General features: G+C 40.0%; 1 protein-coding gene across 3 annotated transcripts in view; it reads left to right on the top strand.

Moving 5' to 3' along the window:
* Positions 1-6,355: 6,355 nt before the first annotated feature.
* si:dkey-183c6.7 (urea transporter 2) overlaps positions 6,356-24,544 on the top strand; it is a 37,119-nt gene continuing 18,930 nt past the window's right edge. Inside the window, exons 1-5 of one of the 3 annotated variants that reach the window (XR_007939650.1) lie at positions 6,356-14,064; positions 14,549-14,738; positions 15,816-15,944; positions 16,916-17,105; positions 23,336-23,483. Coding sequence is in view for 1 of the 3 variants with exons in the window: in XM_051943631.1 (XP_051799591.1) it covers positions 13,938-14,064; positions 14,549-14,738; positions 15,816-15,944; positions 16,916-17,105; positions 23,336-23,483 (784 nt within the window). In the remaining 2 variants the exon portion in view is untranslated. The remainder of the gene's footprint in view (positions 14,065-14,548; positions 14,739-15,815; positions 15,945-16,915; positions 17,106-23,335; positions 23,484-24,544) is intronic. The other 2 variants (XR_007939649.1, XM_051943631.1) reach the window with 2 other exon arrangements.

The following is a 24,544-nucleotide window of genomic DNA, read 5'->3' as shown; positions in this document are numbered from 1 at the left end:
CATTTTGCTTAAATTAAACTCTCCTTGAAGGACAATTATTCAAGATTTTTTTTGGAGGTAACTCAATATTAGTAGCTTGCTTCAAAAAAGAAGTGAAATTTAATGGAAGAGGTCAAAATTTTCAAAGCCAAATGTGTCCACTTTTGCATAAATGTGAGCTCAATGACCGTATTACAATTTGACCTCGGCTTCAAGATTTGTTTTTATCCATCCTATTCCCGCAAAATCCTGCAGAGGGATGCAAAGGTCTGGAGTCTGTCTGCGTAATCACCCATTAACCTGCCATGCATGTCCTCGGACTGTGGGAGGAAGCATCCAGAGAGAACCCACACAGTCTGCTAAACGCCGTGCTACCGTGCCGCCCACATGAATGTTTTGCAAAATAGAAATGGGTTTCATGTTTTATCAGTTTGCTGCCACTGAGGACAGGCTTAATACCTTTGTAGCTGACCTCTGGACCTTTCCGTTGCATAAATTCAGTTCTATCATCATTTTAACGGAATGAAATGCATTGAATACTGTAATATCTCACATCGTCACGACAATAACAAAACAGATCCATCCCTTTTCATGCCCCATTTGGCAAATCCAAATGGAAAAGCTTATAAGGGGTCATTTCATCTCAAATAATCACAATTTTGGAATACAATCTGTGCAACCAACTCTGATTTGCATGAATTGTTTCTTCCATAAGCTTTTGTTATTTAAAATACAGTCAGTGAAATTTTAGCTTTATATTTTAAATACTTTCCAAGATATTTTTAAAAACAGCAGGTTGACCCACTTTTGGTGTAATTTTTTGGAAGATTTGGAAAATTGAAGTTTGGACCACAATATCTCAGAAACTATTGAAGATAAAAGCCTGAAATTTTCACTGTTGTTTCTCAACATGTCATTTATTCAGAGTCTGCACAAATGGACAAGTGGGGCAATTAATCTCTAACTATGGGTGAGTTGAAATATGAAAAAAATTAAGCTGTTATGAAGTGCCATCTTTGAGCACACATTAGCAAACGAGAAAATGCAGTTCTTGAAATATAACCAAGAATATGATATTTTTTTAATTAGTTTGAGCATATTTTTGCACTTCATTTGAGAGGCAATATCTTGTAATTTCTAAGGATATGCTTGTTTAAAATGAGATTAAAACACAACATAAATTACATCAGCTTAGAAATGGCTCACATGCATTATTTTGAGCCTCGCCTATATTTAAGTCATAATTGAATAACAATAACTAAGACATTGTTTTATGCCAGATCTATGTAAATCACCACACACTTTCTACATCTTGTCAGCCTCACCTGTATGACATTTAAGACCTCTGGCTCTAATCTTGTAGAAGCTGGGAATGGTTGAGTTGTGTTCAGTGTATTTCTTCAAAGTGATTTAAATTGGTTTACTTCATTATTCATCACTTTCATAAAGATTAGTCAGGATTTCCTCTGTGTCGGCAGACTTAACTTGTGTTGTTTAACATGGAGAACAATGCACAGTCACAAGATGGTTGTTCAGTGTGGAGGTCAGATCACATCAGAGAACACTTCACTCATAAGAAGCCCTCTGGAGTTCACAGGTGCCCGGCTCAGTGGATTAGCAGTAGACTTGTGCTGCCGCAGTTGGTGTTAAAGAGGTCGTTTGCTTGCACGCTGCTGTTTGTTCAACTTCATTTGCATAAAATTCAAAGCGAACAAGACGGTGCACTTTCCAACTCTCAGCTCAGGCAGCTGCGGCACAACAAAAGCTAAATATTACCCCCACAATAAATCCTCTGTGAAGCACGACAGCTTTAGATCCTACAGTTCACTATAACCCCAAACCAAAATTCTCAGCACGCGTGGGCTGCCTACAAACTACCAGCAATTTACTTCGTTTTCGGTGCTGGTAGCTCTCGCTCTGACACCACTAATCCAGCCTCCTCCACTTCTTGTTCCCCCAGATTTAGAGGCCGCAACTTGGATTTGAGGGGGTAAGTCTGGGCCAAGAACCCCAGAGACAGGCAGCCTCGGTGGGCTTAGCGGAGGGTCAGTGCTGGTTTGTGAGGAGCACAGATGATACTGACAGTCCAGACAAGATCCCACTGGCTGGATAGAGAAAGAGACAAACCGACAGATTGTGAATGTGCTGATGCTGCACTGCAGAAATGTTGACAGGATAAAAAATACTCCATTTTCCTGCTAAACTAAAAGGCTTTCCTTACTGTGGATTTAAAATAAGAACCTTAAAATGCTGCACTTTCAATTCAAAATCAGATTCAGCATTGCATCTAGCTGGAAAAAGTGCAGGATGTAGAGAGGAAGACCCGGTCTAATGGTTTTCTGTATCGGTCGCAAAACATCCCACATGTTTACCGACGTACACAAACACAAATGGCAATCAAACTCTCACCGACACACACACACAGAGCTGATCGTTAAGTCTTAGCCCTTGTAATGATCTCTTGTCTTCATGTGATGCTCCTGCGTAATTGTTCTGCCGCTGGAGGGAAGAAAGAAGGTTATATCGACCGGTTCGACACAACAGTGTCACTCAATCACACAACTGTCTAAGAAGGCAAAAAGCTGGACCCCTGCGAGATTAAAACATCTATCTAGTTACAGCATTATGGAGACATTGCAATGGATATCTACACTAAAGCTAGATTATCACGTGGGCAAGCTATTGTAATTGTAACACGTGGGCATCGAAAGCTGTGGTTATAGGAAGTTAAAGAAATTTCAAAATCTTCCATAATTTAAGATATTTGCAACAAAATGAGGCGGTGTGGGTACATTTCTTTTTGTGTGACACTGATTATTATATTTATATGCTAGAAAATGCAAAATGAAAATGTAACACGATGAAAAATGACATTTTCTGAAAAGCTGGTGTAAACAATTTACTCTGGCCTGTTTTGAGACTCATCCACCGCATAAAACCACAACATTGGTTTCCATAAAATGCTAAGGGAAGTGCAATGCACTAAATCTGTTTTTTTCCCCCCCAACCTGTATGGACCAGTTGGGTGTCTCCTGCCTTCCAGCCTCTTAATGAGTCCGTAAAGCTTCGGTGCAAAGAAGACACAGTGAAGAACTCACCTGGATGAGCAGCACACAGGTGAGAATAGTGCTTTATACGAGAAGGTTCCAAACTGTGGCTTTTGGTTTTTACTATGAAACAGACTTCAGTGATGCAGGTAAACTTTTTTTTTTGCTTTTACTGTGAGGCTGTAAATATATTTGCAACATTCACTGCATTGGAGCTTTGGTTTTGGTTTGTAAAGCGGGCGAGCATGCAGTTGTTTGTCGTCTCATCTTCCTCTGCCAGTTATAAAAGTGTCTTCAAATTTCTCCCGCGCTTGTTTGCTTCCCAGATGGGTGTTGAAATAAATGAAAGAAACTACCTTCCAAGGCAGGAACATTGTGTTCACTTCACTTCCTAGCTCTTCAGATGCTTGCAAACTGAAAAAAAAACAAGTTGAAAACATCAAGTCAAATTGAAAATGAGAAGTGTTAGTTTTCTCTCCAGCCAGGCTCTGGAATATTTATTTATTTGCATTCAGCTTTATTTTTCAGCAGCGGCTCAGAGGAAGGAAGATAAAATGCTGATCTAACGCGGGGCCTTTGGGGAAAAGAATCCCAAACTCCCTGTCAAGCTTTCACTGAAAGCTGCTGTTCTCACGGCTTGAGATCAAACAGCTGACACAAACTCAATGAAAACTATTTTAAGATCAAGGACTTCATATCCAGTGTTTGAGTTTTGATAGGACACATAAATATCTGGATGTTTTATTAGAGCGGAAATAGTGTTCCTAACAGTTCAGGTTGCACATTTATGATTGTGTTTTTTGTAAAATAAACATGTTCACTCAAGTCTATTGGACCCGTAAACCACACCTGTATTACCCACAATGCAAGAGGAAGGCTCATAACGTTGTACAGGCTTTGCAAACAACACTACCAATAATAACCAGCTAAAGAAGAGAAAGCTGGATTAGTCAGCTTAAGAAAATGGCTACAGTCAAAGGTCTGTGGTGAGGACAAAGAGCTGCAGCAACAAATGAAACGTTGTGGTCAGCTCTACAGAGCATCAAACATTTATGGCCTCCACAGAGAAGGTCAGAGCACTTTTGTTTGGTGTCGTGTTCAAGGACACGTCATAAGAGAAGGAAACTGAATCCACCGTAAGATTCCCAAGTGAAGGAACCACCAGAATACATCAGTGACTCCTCTTTAAATGCCAAAGACGGTCAATCCCACTGAGTAGATGAGGATAATTTAGTAGGTTAGATTAAGCTGCAAGGTAAAAACAAACCTCACTTTGGGTTAAGAGTGAGCTTCTTTTAGTGGAAAATGCTTCAGAACATTTTGGAGAGAGTGTGTTAGTTTTGTGGCTGTGGCTGTAAATTAGAGCCTTGGTTTGAAGTTTGCTGTAGAAATTCAGTTACAACACTATAAAATGTGAAACTTGATTCATTTTTAAAAAACTTTTTCAGTAGTTTCTCTGTTTTGTAAGCACTATTAGAGAGGGTACATGTTTCTAGCTTGAAAAAAATGTCAAAGAATAGACTTTGCCCTTTCACAGAAGTACAGCAAAATGGTTACATGGGGAGGACAAAGCATTACACTACAAAAATGAGTTTGGAAAATAGGAAGCCAATTCTGTGAGATCTCCAAAACACGCAGCAGGATCCAAAAGTAACAGAAATTGGTTCTTCCAACGACAAAGCCTCAGTTCATAGAAAAACAGCCAGGCATCAATACTGAGCATTTAAAAGGAACAAAACATTTGTGCTTCCTTTAATGTTGATCCTGCTGACTTTGAATGCCGTCACACTAATATTGTCCAGTCAAATTTGAGATTCCTCCTACTTATCTACCTCATACACGCTGCTTTTGATGAGCGCATAGATATGTTGTTTGTTTCAATCAAACAGATAAATTTAACTTCAGGGAGAAGTACAATTCTCACTGTAGCAGCTGGAATTGTGGGGAAAAAAGTATGAACAGTGTCCTCTTCTGTACATAAAAGGAGTTTCATGAATGAAGGAATAGTGCTTCCTAACAATCCATTAAAACATTTCAGTTTATTAAAAATAAAGACTAAAGTTAGATGAAATGATGTTGCTTGGGTAAAATGCTTCATATGAGTAATAGCAACTTGAAGTAGTTCGGGGTTTGAGATTACAACTAAATTAACCTTTGCAGCTCAGTTTGGAGGCTCCAGTTGCCGTCTTTGTAACTGCCAACTCCTGGCTAATCTAAAAAAATGAGGAAAGAGATGCATAACTTTAAGCCTTTTTCCAATTTAAGTGTACGAATTATCCAAAATATTCAGCCACCATCATGAACGGACAAAATTAACAATAAAAAGTTTTTTCTTACACACTGTAATTATTTATTTCTGCTCTAAAGTTCGATATTTTAACATGGGGGGTTTACCGTCTTTTGGAATCAGCATCTAGTGGTCATTTAAGGAACTGCATTTTTGTCAGAGCTTCATTTTTCACCTACTGAGGCTGCAGCTCTCCATATTCATAAGCAGCGTTAATAATCAAGCAAAAACTGTTAATGTTTGCCTCACTGTTGATCTCTTGTTGTTTTGTTTTATACTGAACGCTGAGTGTCTTCTTTAGCTGGAACAGAGCAGAAGGTTTCTTTGGACACTTCTGAGCTTTTTCCACCGTTGACCCCTCCATACCCCTAGTTTCTCCATCTCTGTTGTTATTCAGTACTTTTTCACTTAAAACACACAACTTTTTTGGGCCAGTACAGGAAAGTTGCCTCAGGCACTGGATTTAAAACCAGAGATTTATCTGCCGCTGATAGACTTAATCAGAATCGTGGTTTTAAGAAGAGTTCAGATGTTCCTTTACATGAAAAAACTCACACACTTTACTTTTAAACGATGACTAAAAAGCTGCAGCCAAATCAGCACTTTAAAGAATATCTCTGGATTCTCATAACTCATAAATAATTAAATGTTTTTAGGTTGTTTAATTCAATTTACTGTTTCCGAACAGGCTGAAAAGAAGTGATATACGAGCCCACATGAAAAGAGAAACAAATGAAACAAATTTTTTCATGGAATATATGGAAATACTTGTGATTCATTGTGGGAAAGTGCAAATCAAAAGTCTTAAAGAGCTTTTATTTTGCACAATCTTGGCTCCAAACTGCTCTTTATTTCATCACTCCTCATGTCACTGTGATTAAACAGATTCATTCTGGTTCCAGACACCATCTAATCCCTGCAGTCATGTGCACAACGCACAGCTGGTGGATCGCGTCCTGCCGAGGAGCTCATATTCTCAGGTGGTGAGTCACAAACACTCGGCAGTCACTCGCCGCCTCCGTGTTGTTTGTTCTCTTTCCTCTCCTTCCTCTCTATTAATTTGATTGGATTCGATTTGAATGTCCCCGTTTCAAACGGCGCAGAGCTCTGATGGAGGGAGGCCTGTGTTCAAAATCCCTTCTGAGAGTCTCCAAACTGGATTATATTTACTGTGGCTGCCAGTTCAGAAACTATCTACCAGCACTGGCTTTGTGGGCTTTTACTGCAAGATGTGCACACAGAGGATGCACGTTAACACACAGCTGAAGCAAAAGCAGCAACACAGCATTAATTTTAAAATAAATTTCGTACGCAGTCCGTGTATGAAAGTGGCAGGAAAAGGAAGAAAGAAAAATCACCTGAGGGAGATTTAAAGTAGCTGCACGGCAACCAGAGCTCTTAGTTTGCAAGGTTTGCAGCTTTGAATGTGAATATTTTATCAGTGTAAGTCTCCATTCATTGTCTCCACTGATTAATGTTGCTCTGCTCATAGCACCTCACTGGAACACGGTGAGTGATGCAGACATCCTACCAAATATAAAGCACTGTTTATGTCACAGTATAGATTATGTTCATGTGCAGATTCATCCGGATCATGATAAAGCAGCTCGATTTGTTTCTGGTTCTTGAAGATGTTTCACCTCTAATCAAAGAGGCGTTCTCAGGTCTGTCAGGTGTTTATTATCACCTCCAGCTCACATCAAACACGAGACACGCTCATGTTTTAAAACTTGTTCAATCAATGAATCCGACTTATTTATATAGAACTTTTCGTACAAATAAAATATAACACAAAGTGCTTTACAGATGGATAACGGAAGGAATAAAAATAACATCATGTTAGAAATGAAGGACACTGAGGAAATGCTGTTCTAAAAAACAACTCGTGCAATGAGAAAACACCAGATGAGATCAAATAAAATAAATAAATATCCACTATTAATCTGTAGATATGTACCAAGGGCAAATAGAAGTCAAAATTCATAAAATCTGTAAAAGAAAATACTAAATAATAGACTAAAATATGTGAATAAGGGAATAAATACAGAAATCATGAATAAAATTAGTTCTAAGAAGACTATTCAATATGTAAAATACATCAAATCCGTGAAAAGCCTGACTATAACAGTAGGTCTTGAGTTTGCATTTTTTTAAAAATTTTATTTAACCTATATTTAACTAAGAGAAATCCTGTTGAGATTAAGAACCTCGTTTTCAAGGGAGTCCTGGCCAAGATGGGCAGCAAATGCAAAACACAATTATAAAATTACGCAGCTCAAACATAATTAAAATACGAACAAAAACAAACAAGAAAAATTACATTTACAATCAAGGTATGAAAAACTAGTGCAAGTTGTGGAAACGGCCTCAAGAACTCGCGGTTTGGATTTAAAAGCAGCCTATGAAATTAGATCAGTTAAAGGCCTTGTTGCCCAGTTCAGTACGAACATATGGAACAAAAAGCAACAAATGATCTTGTGAACAGAGCGAGTGAAGATGAGAACTTTTCGGTGCAGTTAACGAGTAAATGCAGGTAGGCAGTCGTCCAAGTGTTGCTTTTATATGAAGTATACCAATGATGGATCCTTCTGGTGGCTAAAGCTGGCCATCCCACCCGAGAGTAGAGCTCGCAGTGGTGCGTCAACACATTACAGTTCATAATAAACTTCACAAACTGTGAAGGTGGTGAAACTGCCTGTGGAGGGACATCAGGGCTGCATCCTATGTAGCTGGTAAGTGGTGCCTGGAAGAATCTTTTCCCAGTTTTAACTCCTCTCTAAAAACCGTCTGTCTTGTCTGCTCAGAATACGAAGTGCTGCCTTTAAAGGAGTTGACTGATTTGTACTGTGTTGTCGCTCAGCTTGTGTTTGGGTGTTTTAATCAACCAGTTTTTGTCTAAGTTGTCTCAAACACTCCAGCCACATATGACTGAATGCTACACTGACTGATAATGAGGTGTGCTTTTTCTCCTAAAGCCCTTAAAATCTGTTGCTCTGCCAGCTGGGCTTCCTTAAGTCACTAAAACGATCAGGATAAAACATTGTAACATCTTATTTGCCTTTAGGGACTTCTGTCTGCCAGAAAGGCTTTCTGCATGGCTGGTATTTTGTGAAGGCCATTCATTTTTACATAAACTTGAACTGAAAACTGAAAAAAACTTAAAATGATAAGTCACATTGTTACAGAGTTTTGCATCCGTATGGACACAAACCTGCAAATTCTTCATGATTTAATTGCATTTTTACCAGAATCACTGTACTGTAAAAGTATACTCTGACTCTGCAATCATACCTGCAGACAGAAAAAGACAGAAGGACGTGTGTGGGAAGATGAAAGTAACAGGAGGCAACAAAGAGTGAACCGAGCGAGTGATTTGCTGGGGTTGCCGAGCCGGCCATGAAGGCGAACGGCGCTCCACTCATCACCCCGAGGGCTCTCCACTGGAGCATTATGAATGATACATCCATCAGTCATTCACCTCCTCCTCCCCTCTCTGTTCTTTACTCTCCAGTGCTTTTCCTAATAGACTGTGAAGAAGAAGAGTCGTTTTGCGGTGATACTCATGCTTGAGAAGTCGATATTAATTAAGATACTGGTGTCTGCGTGTGCTCCGATGATGTTTAAGGGCAAAATTGATTTGCTTGGCTGATAGATAATAAAAAAAACAATGTGTGCGTGCATTGTGAGGTCTCATTGTGCTTGTTTTTTGGCGGTGACAACTTGATTTTGGAGTTAAGATTAAAGGCAGGAATTGGTTCATGAAAACTACGGTTATGCTTTACGTTTAGGGATCTGTTGAGTAAGAGAAAGCATTGTAAGACATATTTAAATAAGTAATTATGTCAGCATGAGATATTGATGTCAAGTCATGATGTTTATGCAAAGTGCTGAGTTCATGAATTGGTAATGTTTCACATTTACTGAGAGAGAGAGAGAGAGCGCCCTAAATCTGCATTGCTTGATTCACTTTAGTTTGCCATGAAAGATAAACTCTGCAAATTGTTACACTTTTAACCCTAAAATCAACAATATCAATACATTTCTTTACTGTCACAGTGAGCAGGTTTGAATGTATTAATGTTGAGCCACAGTGAAATATGACAGTTACAGTTTTAGTATGACGATTTTCCACAATAGATATTTTAAAAAGCTTTTAATGTGCAGCAGAGTTGAAAATTAGATCGGTGGTTTACAGGCTTTTTGACTTCTGTTTTCCAAAAGCGGTGTGCAGTTGAGGTCTCATCTGAGCTGTGTCACTATAGTTCCCACATGGTTTCATTTCAGTAAACATTTAAAATTAAAGATTAGATTAAGACATGCAAAAGCTGAGAACAGAACTTTGTTTTTCTTCTTTCCTCTCCCTTCAGATTTATCTGCCCTCCCTATTTATAATAAAACTATAGAAACTAGCTCCGCCTGCAGCAGCTACAACATGCTGCTGACTCATAGATGCTTCACTATTAATAATCTCATGATGTCATATATGATAATGAATCACAAAGGACGACCATAATTATGTACTTTTACTTAAATGGGGTTTTTCTTGCTGGGCCTGATTGTATTGGATTGTTTTTACTTTGCTGTATTGGTACTTTTACTTCAGTAAATGATTTGAAAACTTCATCAGAATATATTCACTGTTTGTACTTTGGCTGTCCTATCCGCATTTGTAAATTTGCTGCTTTATACCCCTAAAAAGAGGGACTGTGTACGAAAATAGCTTTAGAGTCCAAATATATTGGTGGCAAGTGTGCGGAGCCAAATGTAAAATCTATTACCATCTCAATACTTAAGGCCACGCTCTGCTCAATGCTTCCCTCAAGGTATTTCTGGTCAATATGTGAATTTATAAATAAAGTTTTTTGCATTTCTGTTGAAGTTTGCCTTTCAGTAGTACAGCAGTGCTACAGATAGGGAGTGTCTTCTGGCTCTAATGACAGATCGAGTCCAAAATGTGCTATTTCAGGGTTTTAAATTCAATGCAGTTGTTGTTTTTCAGTGGCTAATCTTGTCTCAGAAATCCTGTGGGAAGCTGATCAAATTATTAAGTATCACATTAAGCTAAAGTTGCACAATGGAATAAAATATGCGTGTGTGGGTGTGTTTTACTTACACAGATATAGATGCACACAATTGCAGGAAAAGAACAATGAGAAAAATGCCAATCACCATGGAAACAGAAAGAAATAATTGCCCATTTCCCTCTTCTCTCGTCTAATCTCTCTTGTGGATAACACAGTCCTTCTATGTCCTTCCTTTTATCTGTCTGTCATTTGTGCCCATCGACTGTCTTCTGTTCAGATTCAGTAATTGAGTCTTTACACAGCTAGCAAATGTTGGAATGCTATAAGGTGATTAGCTCTTCCCTCACTGACTTCTGGGGAAACTTTGAGGTCTAAGTGCCATGATAAACAGTGTGAGAATTGCATTGTGAAGTCCAGATGGGCTGCAGTTTTAGCACCTCATTTGTGATGTTATCAGGGGCCTCATGCCTCATTTACTCTGGAGATTGGATTCTTTCAGCCACTTCAGTAATTAGATATTTTAGTGGCTTTGGGGAGTTTCTGAAAACTGATCCAAACACTCACATTAGTTTTGATTGTTATCCGGTTTCTTTTTTAAGTGCAAAACCTGCCTGAGGTTAATAACATAATACTTGCAAATAATATTAAGTCCTTCTGATGCTCAGTGAAATTGCTGGTACTTCTGTGCTGCTCTGTTCTTGGTGGATTCTGATGCTGTTGGGCAGATTTCCGTGTTGGAACATTGTCATATGCAGTCACTAATTATATTAGTGTTGTTCTAAAGAGAAAGTGAACTGTAGAAATGCATTGTTGTAGCTAATGATGTGAGTTTAACTCTGATAAAGGTGGATAACTTTGTGTGACCTTGAGCTTCTTAAGACATGGCATAGTGTGCCGATGTTGTGGAAACTACCCTTAAATGTTTGAGAGGTGAGTTTGAGAGCACTTAACACTCAGTTGTGATCATCATGCGGCATGTAGAGATGAATACTGGTTGGTTATTCTCTGGATGATATTCAGAGTGCCTTGCTTATCAATCCAATAGCTTACAGTTTACAAAGCTTAATGGTTTTAGCCCATTGTTTTATTGAGCTGCTCCTCTTTTGCCTCAAGTTGTTCTTTTGTAAATCATCTTCATCACTTGCTTGGAGTAATTATTATTTGTTTAGATGCACACAGGAGTTAAAGAGGAATTAGGGGCTTGTAGCTATGAATGAACAAAAGTTTTCAGATACATGTAAGACAGTGTATATCTTGGTAGTCTTGAGGTTCCAATAACTCCTATTATTCCTAATTTTCTACAAAAGGCTCATTGAAACCTATACATGTTGTCACAAAAACAATCTGCGTTTAGTTCTTTCAAAGATTTATCATAGGTCTTCTGGAAATATGACGAAACCTGCTGGGTTGAAAAAATATACATGAAACATTTTGAATTATCAGCTTTAATGGTCAAGAGTCAACCAAATATTAGCTCTGCTATTAGAACCTACTGCTGTCAGTGTCTACAGTGTTTAAATCACCATGCCATGCAAGAAGAAAGCTCTTCCTCTGGAAGTGGTTAGTTGAACTGCACGTTCTGTCAAATGAGTGGTCACAGATATAACCAGAAGCTTGTGGACGGCTACTGAAAGCACCTAGATGAGGTGAAAATGGTCAAAGGACATTTAACCCAAAAATAACATTGCTGTATGTATATTTTTGACCCAGCAGATTTTGTCATATTTCCAGAAGACTTCTAATAAATCTATAAAAGAACCAAAATGCTAACTCTCATTATCTCATTGTCAAATTTTCGTTTTTTTTGCGGCCACAAATCCAGGACAAGGAGGGAGATTTGCACAGAAAGACAGATCTGGACTTAACAGAAACTTCAAAATGCCGGATTACTGACTTGCATTTCAAAGGTTCCAGTTGTAGAAGTCATTGGAACCTTAAGACTGCCATGATAGTTTTATTCATGGCTGTAGTTTATTGCAAGATTTATGGCACGTACGTTGACTTTCTGTCCATCTGCAGCATCACACACATACAATTTTACACATCAGAGTGCTGCGTAGTTCCTTGTGTTGACTTACAAGATGACAAATAACAAAAAGTTAGATTTTTCATCTGAGCAAAGTCTTCATGTGGAATCAGGTCACTGGGTTAGTATGCAGTTACTGTACAACACCTCAGTAAGACATTGGTGTGCTTCACTGTATGCCTCCACCCTCGGCTTGTGTTGTGTTTATGCAGAAAGCGACCTTTAGCCTGCGTTAGCTTGAAGTGGAAGGGATGCAAACAGTTGTGCAGCTGCATGTGTGCGTGTTTATCTTTTTCAGAAAACCAACACATTTTCAGGTCAAAGCCGACACTCCCCTGCATCCCTGTTTCTTGTTACAGACCACTGTGGTGTGTATCCACCCGTAGCTCCTTTCCCGAACTGTGATTGATGAAACGGGCCATGCAGCAGAGAGAGGCAGAGGGAGGCGGATGTATTTATCGAAGCAAATAAAAGATGGATAGAGCGAGGGAGACAGAGGAAGCTGGGGAGAGGGATGAGCTGTCAGGGGCTCTTGAATGGCACAACACCTGCAAAAACAAGGCTCTTGAATCGCTGCTTCTGTGCCTCAGGTGGAGTGGAAAGATGCTCTTTTGATGCTATCTGACATGCTGTTATTACCTCCACTTGTGCTAATGGAAGTGCATCGACGGCCACACTTGTACACAGACAAATACATTACTTCTTATGCACATACTTCTTAAGTGGAAAGGAAATCCGCGCATTTTTCTGTCATTCAGGCCAATGTGTGCCTTGTGTGCCACTAGAAAACTGAAAAAGGTCGACCACAAGAGATGGATTCACAGGTATGTGTGCACATAAACATCTACACACACTTTTCTGCTCTCTGAGTGCTATGAACTGTTCTAAAAGTGGAAACAAAATAGAGGGAAACAAGACCTTTGATGGCAGTCGCAGCATGGGAATCTGAAGTCAACAGAAAGTCAAAAGTAAAGTAAGTGGTTGTCAGAAGTTAGAATCTGGTGTCAATAGGGTTTCCTCTCCAACAATAGTTTTCTCAGATAAAGCAGAGCAGCAAGCATATCCGGATTATATATTGCACGTTTTGGAAAAACTGGAGATAACACAATGCCCACTAATGGCTTCACAATTGAAGGAAAGACAAACATTCATGCGCAGGGTGCAATAAAAAGTGGATGAGTAGCTTAAATGGACAAACAATAAGTGAAGAGATGCCATAGTGGGGCTGACGGAGGACGGGGGAAGGAGAGGACAGAGGAACATGGTGATTGTGAAATGTGAAAACAGCAGGAGAGACGGATGGACCAATCTTCCTCTACTTGACCAGGGCCCATGGTGTCGGACTTTGTTCTATTCTGGCACAGCCGGTCAGAAGCTGAGTGAATACATCACAAGGCAGTTTATAAGTTACCCCCTTTAACCTCACCGGAGAGGACAGAGAAGGGATGAACCAGAAGGAAGGGGGGAAAGAAGCAACAGAAGGACAAACGTAGGAGTGAACAGAACAAAAAGGAGCCGCAAATTAAAGAAGAACTTTGAGATTTTCAGGCATTGTTTCAACAACAGCTGCAGGGATGTGGATGGAAACCAAAGCAGAGGTGGAGGAGGCCAGGAGGAGTCGAGCCAGCTCCAGACGTCGTGTGTTGAACAGTTTGCTGTTGTGTACCGGAGACATGGAGCACTTGGATAAGTACATGCAGGGTAGGAAAAAAACTCACCACACACCGCTACATCCTGAAACTTTCTGTCTGCTCATCTGAAAGTATAAAATGAAAAATATCATGTGAATTTTGCATAAAGTGTTGCAAAAAGTCTGTGTTTTCTCGTAATATGATTAATTACAAAACTTTTCCAACAGAGAAAGCTGCAAAACATGTGGGAAGTGTTGAAATTATCATAAATAAATGACCCAGAAATGCTTACACCGCCATTAAAACATGCAGATGTAATCATCACACAACTCCCACAGTGAACGCTGCTGCACACATCTTACTACATAAAACATCATCATCATTAAAATCCCATCTTCTTCTCTTGCAAAACCCTGAATTGGCACCAAGAAATCCATCTGAGAGATGAGTTATGTGCTGCAGTTGGCCTGTTTGGCTCCACTTTTACAACACTTGTCAACAAGGTGCTGGAAAATCCTGTTTTCAGGGACTGCGTTTCACTTCTGTGTCCTCAGACAAGTGGTTTGTGCTGCAGCTGGCCGTGTGGGGCCTCAGAGGGGTGACCAGGGTGATCCTAGCCAACAACCCGCTGAGTGGGGCTCTCATCCTGGCTGCGCTGTACTGGGCTTCCCCCTGGCAGGGCCTGCTCGGAACTGTGGGTGTACTGGCCTCGACACTGACAGCTGTCATCATGGGGCAGGACAGGTGAGATGATGAATTAAATGCGCTGCTTCAGGTCTGATGCAGCCTTGTCTCTGTCTGTCGTCACTTTGAGGTCTTAGAAACGTCTCTCAAGCAGAAACTACAAAATCCGAACAAACCAGGAAATTAGCTACTTTCACAGTGGCTAAAAGCTATGGTAACGGCTAGCGACTAAGTTAGAAGGCAGCCACAGATTAACCTGAAACTATAATTAATAATACTTTAAGATCTTGACCTTAGTGGCCTAATGAAGTGATAGAACAGTGAAAGATTGATCAGTCTCTTAATTACTCTAATTTCTATTTTGCATATCCAGTTACAGTCACCTTGTTAGTGATAAAGCCTAGTTATGAATGGCAGTTTCCCAGATGCTGTTAAAGCATTCGACACAGTGTGCATTGGTTCCCAATATTGGTTATCAGCCTTTCTTGATCACCAATATTCAGCATCTGCCATGAAAAACCCATGTTCGATGTCTAAAGACACACAAATAATACAGAAAGCAAGCAAAGTGCATGTTTATCATTATGTGTATCTATAGTCAATGATTTGGTAATTTAAAAAGCATAAAAAAGAAATAGAATGTCACCCTTAAGCTGTTCAAACATCATTTAAAACCTGAGCCTGACCTTGTAACACAAGCTACAATCTACCCAACCTTAACTTCTATTTAAAGTTCATGACAGCACCGTCACCATGACTGATATTCCTGCGTACACCCACCACCTACTGATTTTTGTTTTAGATCTTGTCCCAGTATTTACACCACGCACACTGAAATATGCTAATCTGCCACCTTGTTGTGCGGTTTTAAAAATAATTCCAGCTGAACTGGGGCTCGTAATGTTTTTAAGTTTGACATGCTGAATATATTTACCGTCACCTTGGGGCCTCGGCTCATTACGAGTGTACAGTATATTTAATGAGGACTCGTGAAAAGCTATGCTAATGTGTGTTTTGATCTTGAAAACAAAAAGCCTTTTTATGATTTTACTGTACATCGTATTACAAATATCTTGCCCTTCTGTTTTCAAGATGGAAAATGCAGGATATAGTTGTGATTTTGTGTTCTGTGTGCAGTGCCAAGGTGACAGGAGGCCTTCATGGTTTTAACGGCATGCTGGTGTCTCTGCTGATGGGAGTGTTTAGCTCGGCTGGAGACTGGTACTGGTGGCTGCTGTTTCCTGTCCTTCTCGGCTCAGCTACATGGTGAGACACATACTGCCGCTGCTGTAGCTCATGGCAGGTTTAAAAATGAAATGGCTTAAATATATCACCGTTTCTGCACATTTTATGGCTCTAATAAGGGAATGACTCTGAACAGGGCTTTAAAAGATCAGTGACAAATCAGCTTGTGATGATTTTTTTGAGGGGTGAATATCTAAACTCTAATAATCTCACTGACAATTCAACCACCAGAACTTATGACAGCATCTGCAGTCATGAAAGCACGTAGTTCATAGCAATCACCAACATTACTGAGACAATTACGACAGCCAATGGTGTTTAGGCAGACAGATTTATTATTTTAATCACTTTTTTTTAAACAAAAATACCAAATGTGCTGCAGGTTCTCTGGAGTTATAATGGATATTTTTCACTATTTTCTATATTAAGACACTAATTTGTACTTGCATGCCCTATTTCCTTTGATGAATTAGTTTTTTATTTGTGTTTTTGCAGGAAAAGTTTGTATCCAAGGGAGCATTAGGACAATATTGCAATACTAATGTCAATCAGCCTGCATACATGCACACTGATGTCATGCAATTAAGCTGCTTTGATGTAATTCTGTGAGTGGTGAATACATTTTTATAGGTTATGTATATTCATGGACACAAATCAGCCATGGCATTCAAACCGCCTAATCAGTTCGGATCCATCAGCACATGGATGTAGGAGCTCTTGGGTGTCTGTGGTATCTGGTACTGGGATGTTTGCACTGGATTCTTTGGTTTCCATGGGTTGCAGGGTGAGGCCTCCTCCTCAGATTGTACTTGTTCCAATGCATCCCACAGATAGTCATACAGTTTGGGGAGTCCAGATCAATCTCTTGGGCTCTTTATCTAGTTCCTTCAGTTGTACCTGTATTTGTAAAAATAATATGTTCCTGTCAAATGTAAGCAACTTTCATTTCATTAATAATGATCTACTCTTTTGTCCTCCTCTCCTCTCCCCAGTGTCTTTCTGTTCAGTGGGCTCTCCTCACTGTTGGACCGCTGGGACCTGCCTGCCGCTGTGTTTCCCTTCAACATCATCATCGTCCTCTACCTCCTCTGTACTGGCCCAAACAACCCCTACTTCCCACACCACCCAGCTACACCACCAGGGGCGCTGGAGCCCAACGGCACAGAGATTGTTGTTTTACAGGTAAGGAATTTAAAACATGAAGGGATAAAATCAGCTAGAATGATTTGAACTGTGAACCACCTTCCAGTAAACATTGGCTTGATGATTTGTGGGTTATATTTGGATAGAAAGATAAAAGCTTCCTGAACATCTAGATAACTTTTCTAGATGAAGATTTAAAGGTGCAACATGTTACTTGCTTGGACACATACAGTCACATTGTTAAACTTTATATATTACTGAATAACTTCTTGTTTTGGAGCATGAAGCCAGAGTTCACATCACTGTTTGATCTTCAAGTGGACAGGAGTGTATCATTCTGGAACAGGAAATCCGATCAAGTAAACTGGCATCATGCTCTTTGTCAATTCAATAACATCTGACTGTGTGCAGGCACATTATCCAGTGGTTTTCTTTCAGTTTACCTCAGGCTTTAGAACCACAGAGTTGCCTTCGATCAATCTGGAGAACAGAATATGTGGTGCTATTGAACTGTGCTGCTCTATACAAAGCTGTGTTTCTTTTATTCAGTCTATCCTCACTGATGTAAATGGAATGAGTAACAGAGGCACCATCAAGGCCCTGTACATACCTACATGGTATTTTTTGAAACGCAGCTATTTCTCTGTTTTGGCCTTTCATCGAAATACATATGCAGTTTTAAAAGAACTCTTTTCAAGTTGAAGATGTTCTTGAGCTCTGTTTGATCGTGTAGAAGCAAACTATTTGTCTTGAACTCACGTAATATCATGCACTCTTATTTCACTTGTTGAGATGAGGCAGTTTTGTGCAAAGACAGATGTACCCGAAATATCAGGTGCTGCCCTTGCCAGCAGGATTTTTTCTTTTTTATGTTGACACATAAATATAAACTTCCACTATTGTGAGACATGAGAATCAGTCAGCATATGATTCTGCACTTTATGCCGTTGTTGGTATTCCACCAGAGCTTTTAATGTTTTGCAGGCTTTTGATTGACCAACATGACTTGAGGGTTTCAATTCTTATCTAACTGCTAATTGCTGGTTTTAGCATGTATGCTCTTAATGGCACTTCAGTTGTGTTTTTGCAACTTCATAAGCATACAGCGCAAAGGAGGAAAAACCCAGTTTAAGAAAGCACAACCTGCATGTAGATTTTACTTCAATTTCAGCATTCAAAAACCGTTCCCTCAGTGCACGGTGAATGTACATAGACATAAAGCACAATACTATGCATTCATATGGGAGATTGTTAGGATTCAGTACAGATCAAGGCCAACCACATCGTCTCCTCTCACCTTCTTAAAATGCGGCACACATACTGAGAGTAAAAGGTACTGTGAGTCCAGGACATCATCTTCTGAGAGGGCAACTAATATTCTCATCTTGGATGTACCAGAAGTGTAAAAATTAAGCAGATGAAATGTGCTGGTAAGGCTGTGTAATCTCTGTTTTTATGAATTCTCAATTTGCTCATCCAGCGGTCACGAAGTTCTCCACCAAGGTACACAATTTTCACAAAAATCTAAAATCCAAAAATGAGTAGGACCACATTTCATGCTAAATAAGGGCCTATAAAAGTATTCAACCTCCTAGGAAGGTTTTCCTTTGTATTGTTTTTTCAACACTGAGTCATGATCAGTTTAATTGGACTATTTTGACCAGAACTCACAGAAAAGACTACTTCATGCCAAAATGAAACCAGATTTCTACAACGAAATGTCAATTCATTAAAAATATAAAGCATACATGTGATTGCCTGAACTTTTAACCCGTTCACAGATGCACCTGTGGCAATAATTAGGCAGGTCTCACTTAGTCTTGCACATATGGACACTGATTTTACTTAGTTTTTCTTTGCAAAATTGCTCAAGCTTTGTCCGGTTGTACAGGGATCACGAGTTAACAACCACTTTTTGAGTGCAGCCATAAATTCTCACTTGGATTGGAGTCTGGGATCTGACCCAGCCACTCCTGAACATTCACCGTGATGTCTTTAAACCATTTCTGTGTAGCTTTGGCTGTAAGAACCGAGTCATGTTCTTCCTGGAAAACAAATCATCTTCGCAGTTTTCTTGCAAACCGCATCAGATTGTCCTCCATTATTTCCCGATACTTTGCGGCATTCATCATGCCCTCTACCGTTCAAACCTTACAGGGTCTGCTGTCTAGAAGCATCCCCAATAATGATGGCGCCACCACCATGCTTCACAATGGGATGATCTGTACCAATGAATAATACTAAAAATAAATTAGAGACCGAAGTTGTGGAGTTTTACAAAATCCAGCAGCTATTTCTTGTGAGTTAGAGTTTAGAGCTAAGTTCTACTGATCTTGAATTCGCTTCCTGTAAAAATCATGTTTATGGTAAATAGACACACACTCATCTCACTCACACATTAACAAGCCGATGGGATTTTAAAACTATATTCTAACACCAATGAACTGTAAAGCTGTGGTTCGTTGTGACAAGGATTTACAATGGTTCTCTTCTATCATAGAAAAGTTCCTAGAATCTGCTCAGATGGGAAGAAAAATACAGTTGCTGGCTCATTTTGCATTTTCTTTTCATTAGCGGTGCAACAGACGAGCTGCCACCAAGAGAATATCTGTCAAAGTAACATTTGCAGTGATATTTAAACAGAGGCAGCTCATCAAGACACATAATAAGAACAGGTGGAGCTCATTAGTGTAGTCTCAAAGGGAAATATTAGAAGTGATAGAATATATGATGAGGGAAGATCAAAAAAAGACAAATCCAAGCTGAACTTAGGCCAGAGTTATCCTCAGTGTGGTCGGCATGCTGCATCCCTGTCTCTAGAGTGAACACAATATGCATAAGATCAGCAAGCTATGACTCACCAGTTACTAAGCAACAGTCAGTGGTGGAGCTCCTGTTTGGAAATTATAATGAGCCCAAACTGTTTCAATTAGGAACTGACTCTCATTGTGTGGGTTAAGCTTTGTATGCAAGCTGAGATGTTGATATTTTGTTCAGTTTCTGTGGATGAAAAACTCTGAACTTGTGATGTGGTGTAAATATAAGTTCCAAAAGTGTTCAAGATTTAAACCGAAGAGGATTTTAGAGATTAGGGGTTCAGCTGTGAGTTTGGCAAAACCAGGAAGACAAAAACAAATAGCAACCGGAAGACCTGAATACTCCTGCTTAGATACAGTTAATTGGAACCTGAGTGTTACCTCTTAAGATAGTCGTCTTCAGCCGGTAAATTCAGATGAAATGAACTTACCTCGAGTTTCTTCACACTAGACACGAGCCCAGACTGTCACCAGCTGCTGCACTCGGCTTTTGATCTCCGCCAGCCAGCTGGCATTTCAATGCTTGAAGAGCGAGTGAATTTTAATTTTGGAAGCAGGCGGAACAGATTATTTGATATGAATCATAAAAGTTAAAGAATGTAATGAATATACATAAAGATCACTTGTTCCTGTGTGTGTTTATGTATCACTTAGAGTTTGGCAGTATGTGCTGATTATATGGACAACAAAACCTCGCATGGAGACACAAAAATATGCATAAATTCCTATAATCTGTGTATATGCACATGGAGACACACTGAATATGTAGTCTTAATAGTTATCTTTGCTGTGCTAATTCAGTACTTTAACAGCATGGTGTTGCTTTAAGTCCAATACAGCATGAAAATTTCATATATTATCTGCACCAGCCATTATTTTCATATCACCAATGAGTCAAATAGGCATGTGCAATGTGTAAAGGTCACTCGTAATGATGAGCCCGCAATGCATTATCGGCCAAATCTGTAGTTTCCTCAGCTGTACTGGGTGAATTAATACAATTCAGCTAATTGTTTTGGTTTAATGGATGATAACTGGTCCTCTCTCTCTCTGCATTAGGCCTCTTTCCAGATGCTTTGGGGAGGGAAGCGATTTGACAAACCCACTGTGCAGTAGCTGTCTAGTACCAAACAGACAAAATTAGCAACTAGCTCATGAACATAGTGCCATATGTGGCTGCCAAAGAGAAAAAAGTTGTGAATGCTGATTTGCCAGAAACATGCCACAAAATGAATGCAACAACAAGTGTAATTCTTTATTTACACCCAGAATGATACAGAAAGACAATTTAGCCTCCATGATTTTATTATTAGAATAGAATGCTTTTATTGTCATTGCAATGAACTCCCAGTGCATTTTAAATAAATATGAAGTGCATAAGGTAGTTAGTGTGACAGAGTTCAGTTCTCTTATGACTCCAAGGTAGAAGCTGTTTTTCAGTCTGTTTGTCCAAGATTTGATGGACCTGAAGCATCTAGCTGAGGGTAGTGGGTCAAACAGATGGTGTCCAGCAGAGCGTTGGTCCTTAAGAATGATAATAATGCAAGATACAAAAAGATTGTATGATTGGATGGGAGCAAGAAAAAGCGTAAATAGACAGCACTGTGGAAAAGTCCAAAAGGTCTGTTTATCGTCCAAAGCTGCTTAGGAAAGCACACAAAATGCTCTGCTGTTGGCTGCAGGAGTGAACACAAGAGTCTTCATGCACTCCCAGCATCTGAGGAACTGAAGTGGACCGAGTAGATTGACTCATTTTTTATATTACTAAAAAAACATGGGAAAATCCTTAATGCAGTTGGCCAAATTGAGCCACTGAGATTCTTTTATTTGAAGAAAAGACAACTATTTACATGTTTATATTTTTCGTTCAATGATTCACAGAAATTAGCTTTCAGGGGTTAATTAAATCAATGACTAAAGAGAGACTTTAAGAAGTATGTGACCGAGCATTAGTTTGGAATTCAGCGTGAAATTCATTATTTTAATTCCCTACCTTAGATTAAGCACTGTAGGTGCAACATTTCAACTTATATTCACTTTTTATGGTGCAGAAACACATTCTCCCTGTCTGAGCATGACCTTGCTTCATTATTTGTTTCAGGCAAACCCCCTCTGAACACAACACTGCAGGCAGAGTCGTGACCTGAGCAGACCTGTAGGCAGCTGTCTTGGCTGGAAACAATCTGACAGACTCCACTGACTACAGCTGTTGGATTTATTTAGCTCACCGCCTTACGTGTTTTTCTGTACGCGACGATGTGCATGTGGACTGTGAAGTTGTCTAAACTAGATTATCTCTGCTGACTAAACCCCCTCAGTGCTGTTCTGTGTCCTGAATATAGAGTCAAGATTTACACACAGGTCTATTACCTAGCATCACGCCCCGTGGCACAATGTGTCCTTCGCACTTCATAATTACTTCCCACAAGTTCCAGCTCTAGATATGTCTCTTTCTCGGGCCTTTTTCCATTTATTTATTGCTCTATATTTTCATATTCATTTCCCTCTTGGTTCGTCCATCTGATTCTCTTTATAAATGGTGTCCTTTTCATTTCATGAGCTCCCATCGGTTTGTTACTTATGAGATCTGAAACCTCTAAATCCTTCCTTTTTTTTTATCTCTGCTTTTCCTCTGTTTCTCTGCTCTGGTATGCAAATTTCCCTCCTCCCACTCCCTCTCTTCTAATCACCTCTGTCTTTTCTTCATCATCTTTCCTCGTATTTGATTTAACAATAAACAGCCATGTGACCACATTTCAAGGACAGCTCAGTAGATGTCCGTTATGGTGCTTGTGAAGCCATCTCATCCTCTCTTTCACCTCCCCTTTCTCTTTCCTCCTCCTCTATTTTTTTTTAGCCATTCTCATCCCACTTTTCTCTTCTATTACCCTCCTCCATCCTTTTCCTTCCACCCATCTCCATTTTCCTCCTTCCGTCTCTCCTCTGGTTGTCTCCAGAGATGGCGATGACGTCGGTCCTATTTATATTTAACGTCTTCAGTCACTCTGCTGAGGATGGTGCTCCGGCTGCACTGCCATGTATTAAATCTTACACAAATGCACACACACACACACACACACACACACACACACACACACACACACACACACACACACACACACACACACACACACACACACACACACACACACACACACACAGAAAGACAAGTGCCAGCCATGTAATTAAAGAGCATTTATGACTTGTAAATATCAGCGACGGGCAGGTGCACCCATCACATCACCATGGCAACTGTTGTCACTGACTGGTGGGAGAGCAGCAGCATATGTGTATGTGTGAGAGAAAAGCTGATTGAGATGAAGAAAAACCATCTGAATATGTTGTTTTTAATGTTTTTAATTTAACTTTTTTCTGCTCTTGAACTTTCTGGTGTGTAAATGATACGGTGCACATGCTGCCTCAAAATGCTCCTCTAATCCTGTGCCGGCCCAGGTGATTCGTGGCATCCCTCTCGGCGTGGGTCAGATCTTCGCCTGTGGAGCCCTCGGGCCCTCCCTCCTCATCCTGGCAGCCGTTCTGCTCTACTCCCCCCTGCTGGCCGTCCACGCTGTGCTGGGATCAGCTGTGGGAACGTTGGCTGGTGAGTCTCAGTCTGTGGCTTCATGTGTCTGTGTGGGAGGAATCCTGAACCGCTACTGTAGATCACAAATGATAACAGAACACGGACCTCATTAGCGATAAAAAAAAGTTTAAGTCCTGTTTCTAACGATTGGTCATAGCTGGTGTTTTTAGGATCTACTCATCAACATTTCACTGAACCATTTTTGGTGTCATTGCTAACCGGTAAGCTCCCAAACTTCACACATAAATGTCAGTTTACTAGTCATGAGGAGCACTACTCAGCCTGGTTGCATAATAATGTCCTCAGAGACTCTGGAGGAGCTTCGTTCAAGTCTGAGGCAACATTTGGAACAAAGAGCCGGCAATAACAAGTGAGGGAGGACTTCTGTGTTCACTGCTGCAACAAAAAGGTGGTTCTAGCAACACTTTTAGAGCCTGACCAGCAGAAAAAAACACCTGTAATTTTAAAATATTGTTGATATGTTAGTCCTTTATTATAGAAAGTCGAGATGAGTGCTGGAAAGTTCTGCTCCTGTCTCACTTTTCCTCCCTGTGGCATAGCTTTTCACTGCAATGTAAAGTCCTGCCATGTATGGAGAGAGTACAGATTGATTATTTATTTTACAAAAATAATTGAATTCAACATGTACTGCTTTTTTTTCTATCAGTGTTCTGTCAATACAGGGAAAAAGGAATGGCGAATCTATACAAAAGGACATACAACGACATACAAGTGTTTAAACAGGGATTAAAAACACCCTAAACTAAAGCTAGCAATTCAGTGAAAACAGTCAGAATGTGCAGTGGTCAGCTAGGGTCTGCTGCAGCCTCTGCTTAAAGATGTAAGGTGATGGAAGTGTCAGAGATTTTTGGAGGGAATTCCAATCGATTGCTGCAGCAAAGCGAAAGGAAATCCGGCCAGAGACAGCGCAAACCTTGAGTGTTATGAGATCACTGGACCTCAGGTGGTAGTTGTTATGGAAGAGGTGGAGAGTTTAAGGATGTTGGAAAGGTATTGAGGTGTCCTCCCTGATTGGGTCTTGTAGATGAGTAAAAGCCAGTGCTGGAGGCACCTGGTGT

The sequence above is a fragment of the Acanthochromis polyacanthus genome, chromosome 23, assembly GCF_021347895.1.
Source record: "Acanthochromis polyacanthus isolate Apoly-LR-REF ecotype Palm Island chromosome 23, KAUST_Apoly_ChrSc, whole genome shotgun sequence".
NCBI lineage: Eukaryota > Metazoa > Chordata > Actinopteri > Pomacentridae > Acanthochromis > Acanthochromis polyacanthus.
Note: the sequence above shows the minus strand (reverse complement) of the source record. Positions and strands in the feature narration are given on the sequence as shown.